This window comes from Python bivittatus, unplaced genomic scaffold (assembly GCF_059951505.1).
Source record: "Python bivittatus isolate LINGU-HERP-01145 unplaced genomic scaffold, Pbiv_v1 ctg000610_np1212, whole genome shotgun sequence".
NCBI lineage: Eukaryota > Metazoa > Chordata > Lepidosauria > Squamata > Pythonidae > Python > Python bivittatus.
The window spans coordinates 14420950-14439046 of NW_028277088.1; the positions used below are offsets into that span (position 1 = coordinate 14420950).

The 18097-nt window shown below is 34.4% G+C and overlaps 1 protein-coding gene across 1 annotated transcript in view; it reads right to left on the reverse strand.

Moving 5' to 3' along the window:
• CCDC7 (coiled-coil domain containing 7) overlaps nt 1–18097 on the reverse strand; it is a 224060-nt gene that overhangs the window by 36874 nt on the left and 169089 nt on the right. Inside the window, exons 48-57 of the mRNA XM_088150109.1 lie at nt 17400–17519; nt 15779–15913; nt 13583–13702; nt 11427–11552; nt 9688–9798; nt 4381–4506; nt 3278–3397; nt 2177–2296; nt 1546–1665; nt 633–758 (exon numbers count right to left, since the gene is read on the reverse strand). Of these exons, the coding sequence (XP_088006235.1) occupies nt 633–758; nt 1546–1665; nt 2177–2296; nt 3278–3397; nt 4381–4506; nt 9688–9798; nt 11427–11552; nt 13583–13702; nt 15779–15913; nt 17400–17519 (1224 nt within the window). The remainder of the gene's footprint in view (nt 1–632; nt 759–1545; nt 1666–2176; nt 2297–3277; nt 3398–4380; nt 4507–9687; nt 9799–11426; nt 11553–13582; nt 13703–15778; nt 15914–17399; nt 17520–18097) is intronic.

An 18097-nucleotide genomic window follows, 5' to 3' on the forward strand; every position in this document is an offset into this window, starting at 1 on the left:
GTAATTACTAAAATGACATTCTATTGTTAATGGAATGTCAACACTATTATTAGGGGCTATGAAATGTGCATTTAGTTTTAAAGATGAAATGCAAAAAGAAGAGTAATAGATACTTGAATTATTGTTTCTGGTTCTACTTTGTCTCTCTCCAAGATGGTTAGGCTAAAAGAGTAAACAATGATTAATTCCCCATTCCTGCAAATGTAAAATTTATCTGTTAGAATTATATCCATTCTTAGGAAAGACACACAGGATGCCAATCTGGTGGAAAATAGAAGTAGGAAAATATAAGGTAGTTTTTATATTAATGAAAGTATTTCTAATTTAAGGGGAATACAAGATTTAAAAATATGGATAGAAGCCAAATTGTGTAGCTTCAGCTAGTAATTGGAATAACTATATGAGAAGGAGTTGCTTAAGGAGCATTAAACTGGAAGATCTCCATAATACCTCTGACTATGGCATCTGGGAAATACTTCTTTCAATAGTGAGGAAATGTAGACAAACAAAAACAAGATTTCAGTTCTGGTAGAATAGTTTATATGGATGCTATTCTTTCACACATGAGATAGATAAAAAGGTTCATTTGTGAAACACTGTGCATCTGATAACAATTTTAATTCTGTACTTACCCCTGGGTGTTAGCATTTCAGCTTTGCTTGATTCAAGATCCTGTATATTTTGAATATTTTGTACAATTCCCTCTAAACCTACAGACAAAAGCCTTCTTTCTTCAATGAGTTCTTGTACTTTTTGCTCTAAAATTGAAATATATTTCATGTTAAACATAAAAGATGAAAGTAGTCTTTTTGCCTTTTGGAAAAAAATATAAATAATTTTGCAGTTTTGGGGAAAAATGAGCATTTCAGAGTAGACTTGACCATATGAGGGAAAGACAACATAGACCCCCTATAAAATTTAGTTTTAAAGGTCAAGAGCCATTGAAAAGTAACAGGAGAAAAACTACAGTTCTCCATTTTTCAGATCAAGGAGAGACAACAAAACACTAGAAGTAGCATGATCATCCGTCTAAGTTTTTTCTTCATCTTAGGATTGATCTGTAAAACTTGCTTTTTCAAATCCAAAGAAATGCACCCAAGTGTGATAGTTAATATGTGGGAGTGGGGGTGAGAGAGAGAGAGACAGAGAGAGAGAGTGCGTGTGTGTATGCACGCCTTCAAGTCAGTGATGACTCCTGGCGACTGCCTAGACAAGTCCCTGCAGTTTTCTTGGCAACATTTTTGGAACTATTTTGCCCTTGCCTTCATCTTCCTAGGGCTGAGAGAGAGGGACTGGCCCAAGGTCATCCAGTTGGCTTTGTGCCTAAGATGAGACTAGAACTCAGTCTCCCAGTTTCTAGCCTGATGCCTTAACCACTACACCAAGCTAGCTCTTGATAGTAAATATAAGAATGAATTAATTAACATAGTTATATTTTTATCCCTTTTTAATAATTAAAATAATTTTGAGATTGTTGCATTGGTTATTTATAGCTGTACATAACTGCCATAACCCATTCATTATTACACCTGATAAAATACTTACCAATAATACTGTCTGGTTGAGCAGCTGCAAGAGCCTGTGCTTGTTTCAAGTTTTTCAGATTTGATGCCAAATTTTCTAAAAGCAATCCTTTTTGTTCACATAGTTCCTCCAAAACCTTTACTGAAAAAAAAAAAAGATGAATGATCATTTAAGAATACAAGATTTGGCTCTTTAAAAAATATTTTGGATTAGCTATAGACTTTCTCTACTTAAGAAAAGATGTCTTGTCAAATAACCTTTCTCTAGATCAGAGAATAATTTTTTGATGAGTTATCTCCTAGCAAGGTAAGATAGGTACAATTTTTACCCTTCCCTCCTATCAAACTGGGAGGTGTTAATACTTAACTCACACAAACACACACATCAATCTAGCATATTTGTCAGATTCAAATCTGATTGGGAGACTCTCATCTATCTATAAGTTATTTCCAGACAGTATGTTCCTAGCTACCATTTAAAAGATTTCATGTAGATATTCTGTTTTTCCCTTTTTAACAGATTAATTTACCACTAAATCTAGAAACATATTACTAAGAGGTTTTAGTAAGAAAGAGGATAGAAGATACCAAGCATGTGGAGGATCATTACATGGATTTCCTATAAAAACTCATGAAATTTATTCTATACTTACTTTTAGATTTTTTAACTTTTTTCTTAGTAGTACCCTGCATATCTTGTAAATCTTGAATAATTGCTTCAAGACCAGCAACCAAAAGCCTTCTTTCATCTGTGAGATCATTAACCTTTTGTTCTGCAAAAATATTTTAGTAAAAACAGAAACATGCTATTAAACACAGCTTCAAAGTGCTACAGAATTAACAGTGCAAGGTACTGTTTGCTTTTTGGATTAACTATAATGCATAAATCCATCCTCATTCCACGATTTCTTTGTGCAAGTTCTCCATTTTATAACTCAAATTTAAGTTTGTAACTTTGATTACATTACGGGTTAATTTCCTTTTTGTAGTTTAAAAATATATTAGTGAGGTTCAGTCAGAATAGAGCTAATTAGGAGTTCTCCACCAAAATTGTCAAATGATCCGATAGAAGTATAAAATCTTCTATACTAGTATCAGGAGATCCCACGGTAGCTGGATCTGAATGTAATTTTGGAAAACCCAAGGCTACAGTAAGTGGGATGATTTTATTTATTTATTTAACTATTTTATATATTCACCCAACTCACACACGGTGACTCCAGCCAGCTTACATAATTAAAATCCACAACACAAAAAGCCCATCAACCCTCCCACCCCTGCAGCAGCTACAAACACAATCAAATCAACCACTTGATCTGCTCTATATCAACCTGGGGCCCCCAGCCCACTGGCAAGCCACATCTTCAGGGCCTTCCAGAAATGTATCAGGGTGGGGGCCAGACTTATCTCCTGGGGAATATTCCATAGGGAGGGAGCCACCACAGAGAAGGCCCTTTTTCGTAGTCCTATTAGATGTACTACCTTCATAGATAGGACCCACAACAATAATGATACACAATGAATAAAGATTTTTCATGTATATGGTTGGGCCCAGAATTTTCCCTGCATTTTGGGAGGTAATTTATATATATTCAGTTTTTCCACATTTCCTGAGTCACCATGCAGAAACTTACAGAATTAATTTTCAGAAATCATGAAACGAGTAGCTTCCAGAAATTGCAAAAGACTAATTTATTGGCAGCATCCAGTCCAAATTAGCAGTCAAGGGCTGGCCATCCCTACTCTATACCAACCATTGATGCTGCTTGGATTAGTAACTGCAACAGTCTGTGCTTCTTGAAGGTTCCTTAAATTTGTCTCCAAACATTCCAAAAGCAATTGTTTCTTCTGATAAAGCATACTTAAATCCTTTTCTAAAAATGAAGATTAAAAAAAATTAAGCAGTTTTAAATATGAACTTTATTGGTGTGATCACAGTGATCTTAAATATTATGTACTGTGAAAAATAGTTTATAAAAACTCTACATATAATAATGAACAATGCTCCCAAGATAGGACTTGGACAAAAGTGCAGGAATTCACACAGAAGGACTATCACCATGGATTCCTCAAATGCAACATACACACCCTATAGAAAATCTCACATGACTAATGTGACTTGGAGGCTGCAGCTGGTCCAGAATGCAGCAGCACCAATAGTTATGGGTGCACCATGGTATGCCCAAGTAAACCCTTACAGTGTGAGGTGTACTGGTTACCAGTGGGCTTCCAAGTGCAATTCAAGCTGCTGATATTTACCCATAAGCCCTTAATGGCATAGGGCCTGGTTATCTATGGGACCACCTGTCTCTAGTAATCTCTGCCTGTCCTATACAATTTGACAGGGCTGGCATAGTTTGGGTCCTATCAAGTACCTTATGGAACTAATGAGGCTTACCTTTGTCACAGTCCCTGCCCTATGGAATACCCTATTGGATGATGCCTGCCAGCCTCTTAAAAGGCCCCAAAGACCTTATTCTTTCAACAGGACCAGGACCAGGAAATTAGATGAGCCACTTTGAATTGACTGGCAAATGGTTTATTTTTTATTATTTATTTAATCAATTTATATGGTCATTTTCAGATATCTGAAAATAATGTAGAATATATTTTAAAATGATCATCCTGATCTTTATCACAATAAAAATCAAAGTAATTTAAGGAGGTGTCATCAGAATGACAGAACATGTGTTATGGCATTAAATCACATAATCTGCCCTTTGCATACATGTATGGAACATCAACATGCACATACAAAAGGAATGGAGTTTTTGTCATGATGCAATTTGTGTCATTTGCCCCCAAGAATGCCCATGGATTTAAGGATTTTTATTATTATTATTATTTTTTTACTCACCTATGTATTCAATAATTCCTCCTTTTTCTGAAATATAATCTTTCATTTCTTTCACATCTTCCACAACTGTCTCTAGATTTTCAGCTAAGAGTTTTCTTTGCTCATTTAATTCCTGTATCCTTTTTTCTAGATAAAAAATGTAAAGCATTTGATAGAAATATAGAATGATCTTTAATATTAGCCAATACTAATATTAATATAAATTTCAAAACCTTTTTAAGTAGGCATATATAAGGATACTTTCAGACAATGAATTCAATTGTTGTCTCTCTAACAATGAATTTTATAGGGTCCGCAGGTCATGTTGTCTTTCCTGCCCATGTTTTCCATGGTTTCCTCTGGCTTTTTTTTTTTTTAATCACAAAAAAATCTATTAAGGAGGGGAAGACTGAAGCATGATGCCTGATGTATAGTGTTAGGAGCAGCCAATCTTAAACCACTATACAATTTGGTGAAGTTAGTAATTCTTCAGTTCCCATTAAATCAATGGAATATTACCTACTGATTACAAGGGAACTAAAATATGGTTAATCCAGTGTATGTTTTATTCTTGGTTCTTCTGGTTACCTCCTCCAGATATCACCATCAATCCTGTTCTACATCATGGCAAGGATTGGTCATCATTTGCTCTTACCAGTATGTTCACAGTGCCATCTTGCCTATCTTTCTATAATCTCACTGGCACTGACATTTGGTGTTACTGTATTCCATGTCAACTGTCAGCTTCAGGATGCAATCTTGTTTGCTCACCTGCATGTTCAATGTCTTCCATAGATGCTGAGGTTGGTGACTGGAACCAATTTCATTTTCAGAGGTGATAAAAACTTATACATAGCATGTTTCTATGCTTAGTGAAGAAGCAGCTAGTGCAACCAATCTAAGATCTGCTTTTTCAAGATTTTGTGGCAATGCCACTGATGCCTCCAATGTTACTTACAATGCCTAAGGACTCCTGGTTAAAGCTATACTTAATACTTCCTTTTATTTTTTAATATTTTTTATTGAAAGTTTTAATAACAGTAGTAAAAGAAAATAAAAATTAAACTCAAAGAGAGGAGAGAGTAAGGAAAAAAGAGAATAAAAGGTGTTGTTGTTGTTCAGTTGTTAAGTCATGTCTGACTCTTCGTGACCCCATGAACCATATCGCGCCAGGCCTTCCTGTCCTTCACTGCCTCCCTGAGTTTGCTTAGTTTAATAAAAGGTGTACAGAAAGAAAAAGAAAAGAAAGAATAAGAAAAGAATAAGAGAAAGAAAAAAGAAATATTTAAAGAAGTAACATTGGATCTTCATCACAAGTACAAACAAACTTAATAATTCATCGTCCCTTATAAAATTACATGAAAGTATCTCTTCCTCCCCTTCTTCCCCTAGCCCATCCCTTATCCATATGCAAATCCACAAACCAATAACATTTCAGTCCTGGTGTCAGCAAAAAGTGCATAAAGGGGTCCCATATTTATACAAACATCTTATTTTAACCTTGATCAAACAAACCAACTTTGTACTCTGTCCTTTGGCTACTAACAATCTTAATCTTTGGGGCCCTTGGGGTTCTCTGAGCTTCGTTGTTTTCTTGCAAACATTTCGTTACCCTGCTAGGTAACATCTTCATTGTTGGAGTGGAATGGGGTTTGCTCTCTGTTTATATACAGTGGCATGCCCTGCCAGTGTTGGGATGTGTGTGTGTGTGGGGGGGGTTCTTTTCCCTCTGGAAGTCCCTTGATTAGGGTACTGTTTACTGCTTGATTGTATGTCTGGTGTTAATCTTGGTGTTAATCTCTGCTTATCTGGGTGATGACTGCTGGTAAGGAGATGTTCTGGTCTTTTGTTTTCCTTTTTATTGTCTCTTTTGAATAGTGTGTAGATGTTGTTTATCTCTATGTGCCTGTTGATGGCTGCCTTGTCTGAATACCAAGCTTCCAGGAATTCCCTAGCATTTTTGGATTTAGCTTGGTCTAAGTTGCTGACAGTTTCCCAGTTGAAACTATGGTTAAGTCTGTCCATGTGTTGTGAGGTTAAGGAGTTTTCATCATGTCTTCTGACTGCTAGTTGGTGTCCATGGATACGCTCTGCTAGTCTTCTGCCTGTCTGTCCTACATAGTGGTTGTTACAGTCCTTACACTGTATGTTGTAGATGACTCCTGTTTTTTCTTCTTGGGCTACAGGGTCTTTTGGTTTGCTTAAGATGATTGCTTAAGTTGGTTTGTGTGTCACGGAAACGCCATGTGGTTGTAATAGTCTGTTGGTAGTTTCTGAGACATTTCTGATATATGGCAGTGTTATCCTTTTCGTAGCTTGTGTTGGTTGTGTTGTAATAGGTCAGGCACTGTTTGATAAAGTTGCGTGGATATCCATTTTGTTGGAAGATGTTGTATAGATGGTCTGTTTCCTTTTTCTGCTCTTCTGGATTGCTGCAGTGCATTTGCACTCGTTTGAATAATGTTCTTACACAGCTCCTCTTGTGGGAGGTTGGGTTGTTACTTTCATAATGGAGTACTTGATTAGTGTGGGTTGTCTTCCAATAGACTTGGGTTTCTAAATTATCAACAACATCTTCAAAGGAATAAAGGGCCAGTCTACTTGTTGATCCTTTGGTCTTTGCTGCAGTTGTCTCCGCTCAAGTGGAGACAACCTTGTTCGCCATTCCTCACCCAGAAGTCGTTATACTTAATACTTCCAACATCTAAGAGGCTTGTGAACTACTATTGGGTAGAGGCAATCACTGGTCTCTGGATCACGATCACACATATTGGCTGGTGAAGGATCAATGGATCAAGAAGAATTCCCCCTCATCACATCTATAAGCTGGAGCTTAATAGTGGTTTTCAAAGCCCTGCAGGCCTTTGAGTGAATGCTGGTTCAGAAAATGATGTGAGTGACTATGGGCAATTCAACAGTGATCTGGTACCTCAATAAGATGTGAAATTATGTCTGTTTTTTGCTCATGACTTGAATCTGAGTGATATATTGGGCAAGACAATGTGAAGTGTATGAATCCTGGAATTTATTAAATAATGCCAGTCACATTTTCTCTTGGAGCTGAGATTAAATGTTTTGTTTTGCTCTACACTGAAAGCAGATTTGACTGCAGTTTCAGCATGCTGGGTTCATTTGACATTTTCTCTTTGCCTCCTCATCCAACAATTAAGCAGTTCTTCAAAGGATTTGCAGTTCTTCAAAGGATTTTCAATTTCCTTTCTGATTTTTCCATCTCCTACCCCTACGTGGAATCTCTCCATGATTCCTTCTACATTGGTATCAAAGCTGCTTGAGTCTCTGGCTATGTGCTGAGTGTACTTCCTCTCCTAGAAAATGATTTTTCTGATTGCTATCACATTAGCATAATCGGTCACGCATTTGGGCAGTCCTTATCTGTTCTTTATAAGAATAAGTTCATCTTTTATCTGGATGCATTTTTTTTCCTTTGGCCAGCTGTCTTCAAGTTTCATCTAAATCAAGAGCTGATTTGGTCCCTAATTAGTCCTGATTCTCAATTAGGTCTGGAGAATGCTCTGCATATTCTGAATTTTGAAGAATGGTGGTATTTTATCTTCTAAGAACCACTCCATTCCAGCAGGTCATGGACCTCTTTGTTTCTTATGCTGGATCATGAAAAGTTTGTCTGGTTTCTTCACAATCTTTTGCTAGCTGAAATGCACCTACTTTCAAATTGTACTATGAAGTGGCCAGATTTCTGAAACTGTTGGAATTATGGTGCTATTCCACTCCAACAGTGGCATCTTCTGCAGCCTTTTCTAGGAGAGATACCTCTGCAAGATCTCTGTTGAGCCATTACTTGGTCTCAGCCCTTGACCAACATGTGTCACTAACACTTGGATCTTTAATCCTAAAAGGATACATTTTGCAGAGCCTGCTACTGGACAGGCACAGCAACTGTATGTCTGAATCAGTGAAAATAATTTAATTTTAGCTGGAACTGTTCTCTGCTCATTTTGTTATATCAAATTAAGAGCTGTGGATGTCAAGAGAAACATAAAGTTAAATGCAGTGAGAATGGAGTACTTAAAAAGCATATGTGGTAAAATAAAAAGATATAGGGCCAACAATGAATGGGCCATATCTGAACATAGATTGCATACATAAGTGAGTGACTAATGCAAAGTAGGTATGTTAAGGTAGCTTGGTCATATAGAAAGAATGAAAGAGGATCACATCACAAAACAGATATGAAAGAAGAGTGAAGGTGCTCAGAGGAAGGAGAAGATGGATTATATTGTTGAGATCTTAGAATAAGAGAAGTGAGTAATTTAAATAACAAAAGGCTATGTATGAAACAGTGTATGGACATGGTATAAATAAGAATGATTTACAAGGACAGAAAGGCAGGTATAATGAATTGTGTTGTCATAAATCACTTTTAACTATAATTCCTTTTCTTTTTCTTATCTCATATATATTTTTAACTTACTCATTTTTTTTCTACTTTGCATAGATTTGCTTACTCTGAAAGGGAATAGCATGATGGATATGTATTGAACCATCTGCAACTCTGTTTGCTGTTCCTAGCTACAAGTTGCCAAAGGTTACAAAAAGAATTCCTCTAAGAAATATTATTTCTAGGATTTGCTAAGGCATTTACAATAGTAAATTGTAAATGCCTTAGCAAATAGTAACCCTGTGCTTCAATGCAAGATACAACAAAAATTTGAAGGGGGGGCGGGGGTTCTTCCCTTTTCAGATTGGTGCAAGTTTTCTCAAAGGTTTATCCAGTTTTTAAATTAACAGGGAGTTAAACTTTTTTTGTCTTCATCCCATTTCTATTGATTGAGAGGGTTTCGTTAATCTATCTCTACAAAAAAATGAATTAACTATATTCATAATATATGGTAATTCAATTATAGCTGTTCTGTTTGCAGTCTAAGATGATTACGATAATAATCACTTCAGATAATTAATGTATATATTAACTAAAAGATGAAACATAAGAAAAGTTTTAACTAAATTTTGAATTATATTAAATTGAACTGATAACAATCTAGGTAATTTTAAAGCAAAGATGCAGCAGCAATATTAACTGCTATTGCATTTACAAAACTGTGATCCACACAAAACTATATTAAATAGCATGCAATTTGATAAATCTTCTATCCAGAGAACAAGGACCTTATACACTGTGATAACATCTTCAGCTGCATCAATTTAATTCAATTCACAGACTGCCAAATAATATTGACAGAATCAAACAGAATAATTGGCAATGATTTCAAAAAAGAATGACCTCATGTTGCAGATACAAGTATTTTACACTGTAAATGAAATAAGCAGCAAGAATTATCACATACATACCAGTGGTATTATCTGGTTGCGCAGCCTGGACTTCTTCTTGCAGTTTTAGATTGGATTCCAAATGTTCCAATAAAAATGTCCTCCATGCAAATAGTTTATGAAATTTTATTTCTACAAACAGCAATGTTTTAGAAATATTTTTGGAAAATTGTTTCATATGCTTATATTCACAATCTCAAGTTAAAAACTTGATTTCTCACATATTTATTTATTATACCTAGTTAACACTATCTGATCAAATCACCCAAGGCTGTTTACAAGAAATAAAAAATTGAAATAATACAATCTCAAAACACCCTCCTCTGCAACCACCAACCTTCACAGCCAAAAAAACATTAAAATAACCTTATTTAGAAAGAAAAAAGATTAAAAAAACAAACCTCAAAAGGAAGCTCAACACTACGACCAGCACCCAAATGTTTTTGGTAATAAAGTAACTCTTTTCAAAACCTTCCAAAAATTCCATGATGAGGGGGGCCAACCAAACCTCAGTGGGTAAGCTGTTCCGCAATGTTGATGCCAAGATATACAGTATTTCCTACATCACATTAACTTCTTGTATACTGCAACTCTAAGCATCCCCTCCTCAGAAGATCTTACAGGATGGGCTGAATTTCGTCCAGAGAAATAATGTTGAAGGTTAGTGAAACTGAACCATATAGAGCTTTAGAAGTAAGCACTTCAAACTGGGCCAGGAAAGCTATTGGTAAATAAAGGAGCGAACAAAGTGTTACACTGCTGAAGTGGCCTGCTCCCATCAGCAGCTGGGTCATATAATTCCAGACCAATTTTGAATCATCTTCAAAAGCAACCCCACATAGATGGCATTAAAGTATCATATGGTAATGAGGGCGTACAGTATCATATGGTAATGAGGGCGTAAATTTCTGTGATTAGGGCTTTCCAATCTCACAGAGCTGCAAGTGGCACACTAACTAAAGCTGGGCAAAGGCTCTCTGGGCAGAGCCTCCATCTACTGCTCAAGAAGGAGCCATGAGTCTAGGAGAAGAATCCCCCATGTCATAGAACTCTTGCTTCAGAGGGAATATGACCCAATTCAGAACAAATGTAAAAACCAGGAAAAAGTCAGCTGTCTCTATTGGGGAAGAAGAATTCAAAAACTTATTCTGAATTCCAGGCACAAAAGACGTAGATTGGAATATTTTATTCACTTGAAAGACTACCCTTATACTGACAATTTCAGGCAATGTTCATGCACTCTGGCTTCTGCAATGATTTCATTTGCAATACCTACACAAGCTAAAACCCTGCAACTACTAGAGGTATCTTTTGATTTATCAGACTCAGATGAGAGAATTTATGAAAGGTTCCACCCTACTATCTTAGGGAATGTATCAGTTCTATTAGGGAGTATTTAGTTGCTATCCTGTTTCAATACATCTTGTTTAGAGGATTCTACATTATTTATATCAGGGGAAAAGATTACATTGGTTTGAGTCAGCTAAAACTCATGCTACTAAGAATTCTATTGACTGTCTGAGATGTAGAATCCCAGATGACGTTGCAATTTTATCTGCAAAGTTATTTTGCAACCATGCAACAATGGCTTATAGGAAGATCTTCCTGCCTACTCCTCTTCAAAAGAATCTGAGGATACAATAAAGTAGGGTACAGAACTGTAGTGATAGCCTGCCACATACTTTATTTCATTTAATTAGGGCTGCTACTATTGAAAAAATATGCAGGTGCTGATATATAGGCATTTATTTTCCACTTACCCTCAGATCTTCTCATTAAGATTTCTTCTGAAGCACGATGTTCCATTTTTTGTATATCTTGTGCAGTTATCTCTAGCTCTTTACTTAAATATCTTCTTTGCTCATTTAGCTCCTGTAGTTTATGGACTAAAAATAATTTCAGGCCAAATCAAAACAACATATTAATATACATTCCACAATGAATACCTTAAATATAAATGCATAATTAGTATACAGTATTATCTAGCTATTTTAATACGAATGCATAATCCTTTCTGAATCCATATCTGATTTATACATTTTAACTGATCTGTACAGCAGCCTTAAAAAGTGCTTCAGTAATTTATTCCACAACTGTGGGAGCTCTTCTCTTAAATATTAATATTCAAATTTTGTTACAGTATTATTACAAACAGAAAACATATCCTGATAAACAGAGATACTTTTTCAAAAATCTGAAACTGATTTTCAAAAATTCCAAACTGATTAACTCCATCTTTCGAGTTCTCCAAAAACAAGCAATAATCTTTATAGGTATCCAAGTAAATAGATGAAGATGTTATCAGAAGAGATGTGAGATCTGTTTATTTACTAGCCCCTACTCAATTATGTTCCTTGGAAAAGAAGCAGATGATCCTGCTGCTCTCTTAGTAAGTTTAAAATTATTGTTTTGATTCATTTGTACCTAACATTTTATATTGCAATTAAAAAGAAATTTCCTGCATTTTTGAGAAACCAGGTGCTGATTTTATTATTCTACAATATTTGGAATTATAGAATGTAAGGGTTGCAAGGGTCCTTGGAGATTATGTAATTTAACACTCTGCCCACTTTAGGAATCCACTATGACAGCATCCCACACAGATGACTAAGGCAGTCTGTTTCACTGTAGAGCAGCTCTTATCATCAAGATTTTTTCCTGCTGTTTAACTGAAATCTACTTCCTTGTGATCTAAACCCATTGTTTCTTATGCTGTCTTCTAAAAAACTCTGAACAACTTTGCTCCACTTTCTCCATGATAATCCTTTGGCTACTTGAAGACAGCTATCATGCCTTTCTGCATTCTTATCTTCCCCAAAGTAAACATATCCAACACATAATATTTCTAATCATTTTTTCCTTCCAGTTCCCTTTTCATCTTGGTTGCTAGATCGATTTACATGTATTAGGAAATATAGGCAGTGAATTAACCTCAGGATTCATTATAAAATATTTCCTAATCTCTTCAAAATGACTAACTGGGCACTGCCACTAAAGATAAGACATAGCAATTTTTTATGCCCCACAATCTAAAAGAATTGCTCATTATATAATATAATCTTAGCTGAGCGAAATACCACCCTTGGACTATTTTTATGATACATTCTTAATGGATTATTAAAATAGATTTAGAATTTACAAAACTTCCAGTGAAATCTATTAAGTTCAATGCCTCAATCAACCTTCCAAAGGTTTTTAAAACTTTAAAGAGAACCAGTTGTTAGAAGTTATATAATAACTTGTGTAAGACATTATATAATAGTCACGATATTTCCATACTATTAAATGAAATATACACAAACCATTCTTCAGATAGTGTTAATAATCTTGATTGATACAATTTATACATTTTACAAAAATATATTTTACATATTTTATTGAAATTGACTCATCTGCTATATCTCAGTTTGATATTTGTGCCATTTCTTTTGCAAAATATATTCAGAAACCACAAGTTTGCCATCTGCAATTGAAATGTTAATTCAAAAAATGCTCTATTCCCATTCGTTATAACAAACAAATATATTCTGATGCATAAAATATGAATGATCAAGAAATGGAAGAAGGAGATGGGCCAGGAAATAAAAGCTAATTCCACCTTTTCCTAATTTCTAACAAGAGTTAAATATGGGCTTGAAATAAAAGCTATTGATATCTTATTTTTGAAATAATAACCACTATAACCAAAGTCTAATGCTAGTTCAGTTTGCACTCATTGAATGTTATTTCAGTTTCTAATAATATTAATCAATTGTCTTACTTTAAAAAACATCAAAATTGGGTTTCTAGTTTGGTATGCCTAGATTTCCATTATATGGAAATCTGTTTATAATGTGTAATGTAATCTAATGTAAACTTTCTAACCCTATGTTTTTATTTACAAACACTGAAAGCATTGAAAACACTATATTCATACCACTGACACTGCCTGGTTGGCTAGCTTCAAGAGTTTCAGCTTCTTGTAATTCTTTCCGCTTGGATTCCAGATTTTCTAGCAAGTGTTGTTTCTTTTCAGAGAGTGCACATAATTTTATTTCTGAAAAAAACATTTTTTTATAATCACCAACTGAAAAACAGTTTCAAATGGTTTCATTGCTCATGGTATTGTATCACAATAAAACCAATACGTTTGATTTTTCTCTTTAAGGAAATAATAGTAATAAAAAAAAAAAAGGTACCATAGAATAGGGAATGTATCATTTCCTGCCAAGGTCCATAAGAGATTACATACTACCTTATAAATGTAAATTCCATGGAAAGCAATCCTAGTTGATAATAATATAGCTATTCAAAAATAATCTATTTTTTCAGAAAAACCACTATCTCCAGTTCTGACAGGAAAATAGATCTAAATATAATCTTAATGTCTTTATAACTATAGGTATTACCAGAATTAGCATTATGGTGACCAAATTATCTACAGCTCCCAAAGGCAGAACCTGCTTTATTAAGACTTCAACTATTCGGAGTTTGGAAATTCTTTTACTTAGAATCATGTCATCATTGTTCTAATATCACCAGTGTCAGGTGAACTGTGAAGTAGGTTTGGCAGTGGAGAGTATGCTTGAAAAGAAATGGGACAGAAGGCATTTCCCCCAGGTGCAGCCACAGCATGTAACAAAGGAACTGCCAAATGATGGTGCCACTGTCACTGTCACTCTTAGACTAACCATCCTTTGTTTGCTTAAATTTTATGGAACATCTAGATGACCAGGTTTCTAAAACACTGCCGTTTTTTTCCCAAATGCCCCTTTTTTCAGTCCTGATCTGTAGTTACAGTTTTGCAATAAATATAGTTGCAGCTTGTCAAATGGAACAGTGTTCATAAAGCTTTTTCTTTCCCCCTGGCTTTCTGCACATTTAAATCAAACATGTTCTTCTTTGCAGACAAATTAATGGTTTTCCTTGAATAGCCTCTGTATGATTGTTCTGCATCTCTTTTTCCCCTCATAACTTTCTTTCTCAGTCTTCTACCACAAGTTATCATGGTAGATATTACTACTGCAAGTAAACTTGTCATTACTGGCATGTGTTAAAGCAGCATTGGTTTGGAATTGAATAAAGAAAAGCAAATAGTTCAGAAGGGACGATAAATACAGTATATTCTCAGTGGGTAGTCATGTGTATAGGGACATTTCTTTTGGGAAAACTGTTAGAGGTTGATTCTTAATGCAGAATGTCACATTCCAAGATGTGAAAGCCATCAGTTTAGGAAGGTGATTAAAGAGTGAGACTATTAGATTACAAGGTCAGTCCTTAATAGATAGTAAGCTTTGAAATTGATGTAGAATAGAAGGTACCTTTGGATGTAGTTACCTCTGTGGAAATCCATTAAAAATGATGGGGGAAACAATACAAATTGAACACAAAATAAAATGAGACAATAATGATAGAAACATCATTACTATAATCATCAATATTATCTCATTTTATTATGTGTGCAGTTTGCAAGAGTGAACAAAAACTGCTCAGTGTGCTTGGAAAGATGCTTAGTAGAATTCTAACTGAAAGGGTATGAGAGGTGATAATGTACAAAATTTCAGAACTGCAATGTGACTTTTTGCTGGGTATAGGCTATACCAACCAGATTCTTGCTCTACTATGAAATATATGAATGTGAGAAAGTTAGTTTATTGTACATTTGTTGATTTAGAGAAGGCATATGATAAAGCGAAGAATCATGGAATCTTTGTACAAGTTTGTGGTTAAAGATTGGATGCTGAATGCAGTAAGAGTGGTATAATTTGGAAGAAAAGCATTATTGAGAATAATCAGAATACTTAGCAAATGGTTCTACATTGAGCAAGGGTTAAGACAAGGGTGTGCAATATCTCCTTGGCTATTTAATGCATTTGTGGATAAATGTATAAGGAATGTCTTCTGACATACATTAACTCTCACTTCCATACAATAAAGTGAGCAGAAGCACACTTTTATTGAGATGTTTGCGTCATCTGACAAATGTCCAGTCCTGGCTACAGATAATACGCTACCCACCACCTTTCTACCAGCATTTGTATGTCTTAAAATTTCTCTATCCTTTTAGCGAACAAATTACTAAATAAATTGAACATTTTTTTAAAAAAATCTAAACAATCTGTTCTCTACTTGCCACTGGGTCCTGTAACATGAACTCTTTCTGAAGAACTTTTTGGTATTTCATATATATCTTGTATATCTTGCACAGTTGCTTTTAGATCTTCAGACAAACACCTTCTTTTCGCAGTAAGCTCCTGCAGTTTATTTTCTACAAAATAAATACAGGGCAGTTTATATACTAAATTTTAATACTAAAATTCTTAAACTATTATGTTAGATTATATATAAATTAACAACAGCATTTTATCTATTTTATACATATGTGTTATATGTGTGTATGTGCATGTGTATTGTTGCATTTTAGACTACTTCATTTATACTGTTTCATACAGCAAAGCTGTAATTCATAAAATAATCTTATAAAGTTCCTCATGTTATTATTTTCATATTGCATTGAGTGTTTGGCTTTCTGGCTAAGTTAACCTTTAGCTTGAACATAATTAAACAGTCCATGTTGGTAGACAGTCTCAGAATAGATATATGGCTTGTCTAGGATGCAGTTAAATTCCCCTTGAAAATATAAGAGCTCTTTGTTATAGTTCTGCTATTTTAATAGTAATTGGGCTACATTTTATGAATTACAGTTGCTGTACCAGATAGGCAGTTCCTGAAGAAGTTGAGCGTAGACATTATCTTTTCTGCTCCAGTAATTCTTAGACTAGTGTAGTAAATTGGGTATTATCTGGAGCCAATCATTAGAAACATGTGGACAGGTATGTCGAAGCTACAGCAAAACTATTTGTATTCAGTCAAAGTGCAATACCCTGTTACTGCTTATTCAGCATCAGTTAACTTTTTCATTCTACTCAGTTTACATGGTGTTGGTTCTACTATGCAAATGTGTATTATTTACTTAAACAATTTATATGGCTGCCATCTCATAGCAATATCTCTAATGGAATACAAAAAGAGTTAAAACCAAAACCATAAAATTACAATAATCCACACAACAAATATTTGATGATGAAAAAAAACGCTTTCCCAATTTACATTAGAGAAAAAAATGGCAATAGAAATATTGCGCGCGCACACACACACACACAATTTATAAAAACACACATATACATACACACACACACACACAAACACTCCATCTCTCCCTTTAAGATTATAATTAAAACAAATAGTTATATACATTTTTTATTACTCCTGTGTAATTTTCATTTTTTATCTCTGTTCAGGTGTTTTTCCTTTTATTATTAAATAAATTATATTTTTGCAGTGGGATTGTCTTAACTATTAACTCTCCTTGTCATCTTGATGCTGCAATCTCAATATGCCACTTTCATTGATCTGCTTGCTAATTTTATTTTTTTATAACTAAGGTTTTCTAATTGTTTTAATTAATCTGTTCATATGTCCAATTTTGCTATTTAGTGATGATTATTGTTTAATGTTGATTTTAACTACAATTATTTATTCTTAATTACTATTAACTATTTTGAATAATTTAAAAGCAGCATTATTTGAATACAAACCTTAACTAATATTGATGTGGTTTAGTACAACTAAGCTATGTAAATAATATTGCAAAACAAATCTACAAAGGTTGCCTAGAATCAATCATGTGGAAAAAGTCCAAATATAAATTTAAGATTATAGTTACCACGGATAGAAAAACACAGAAAACATACCATTGGTACTATCTGGGTGGGCAGCTGCAAGAGCTTGAATTTCCTGCAGCTCTGTTTGATTGGATGCCAAATCTTCCAATAATTCAAACTTTTTTTCTAACAGTTCATATAGATTCCTGTCTGCAAAATTAAGGGATTTTATAGAAGACCTCATTGCTTACACAAAAAATAAAGAAGCTTGTTCAAAAATGAATTACTTAATAGAAATTTCAAATACCACATTTGTCAGTACAAAGTAAAACAATTAATAAGACAAATGAAAATATAACAAAGTAAAATTTTATTACACTCTTTTAATGCAAACACATTTTGCATTAGAGAGATTTATATTAAATAAAGTCATAGTATTTTCAGAAGGCAATATAGATTAGGAATATGAAGAACAGAACAAAAGTACTGACTGACTTGCAGAAGATAGAAATACAGTTTTTTGAGCCTCATGAGGAAAAACATTCACAGAATGTCCTAATCAGACATATGACCATTATTATTGAATACTGAGAACCTGTACAACAAATCCTAGGCAGCAGGAATCCTTTGGGTGTTTTGAATTATGCCAAGAAACCAATTTATAACCAGGGTAGTTTCTACACATGGTATGTAATGGCATACCAGAACCTCTTAAAGTTCTTGTAATCATATTCTGGAACAACTAAAGTTTTTACAGGCTCTCCAGAATTAGTCAAGGTGGAGCATAT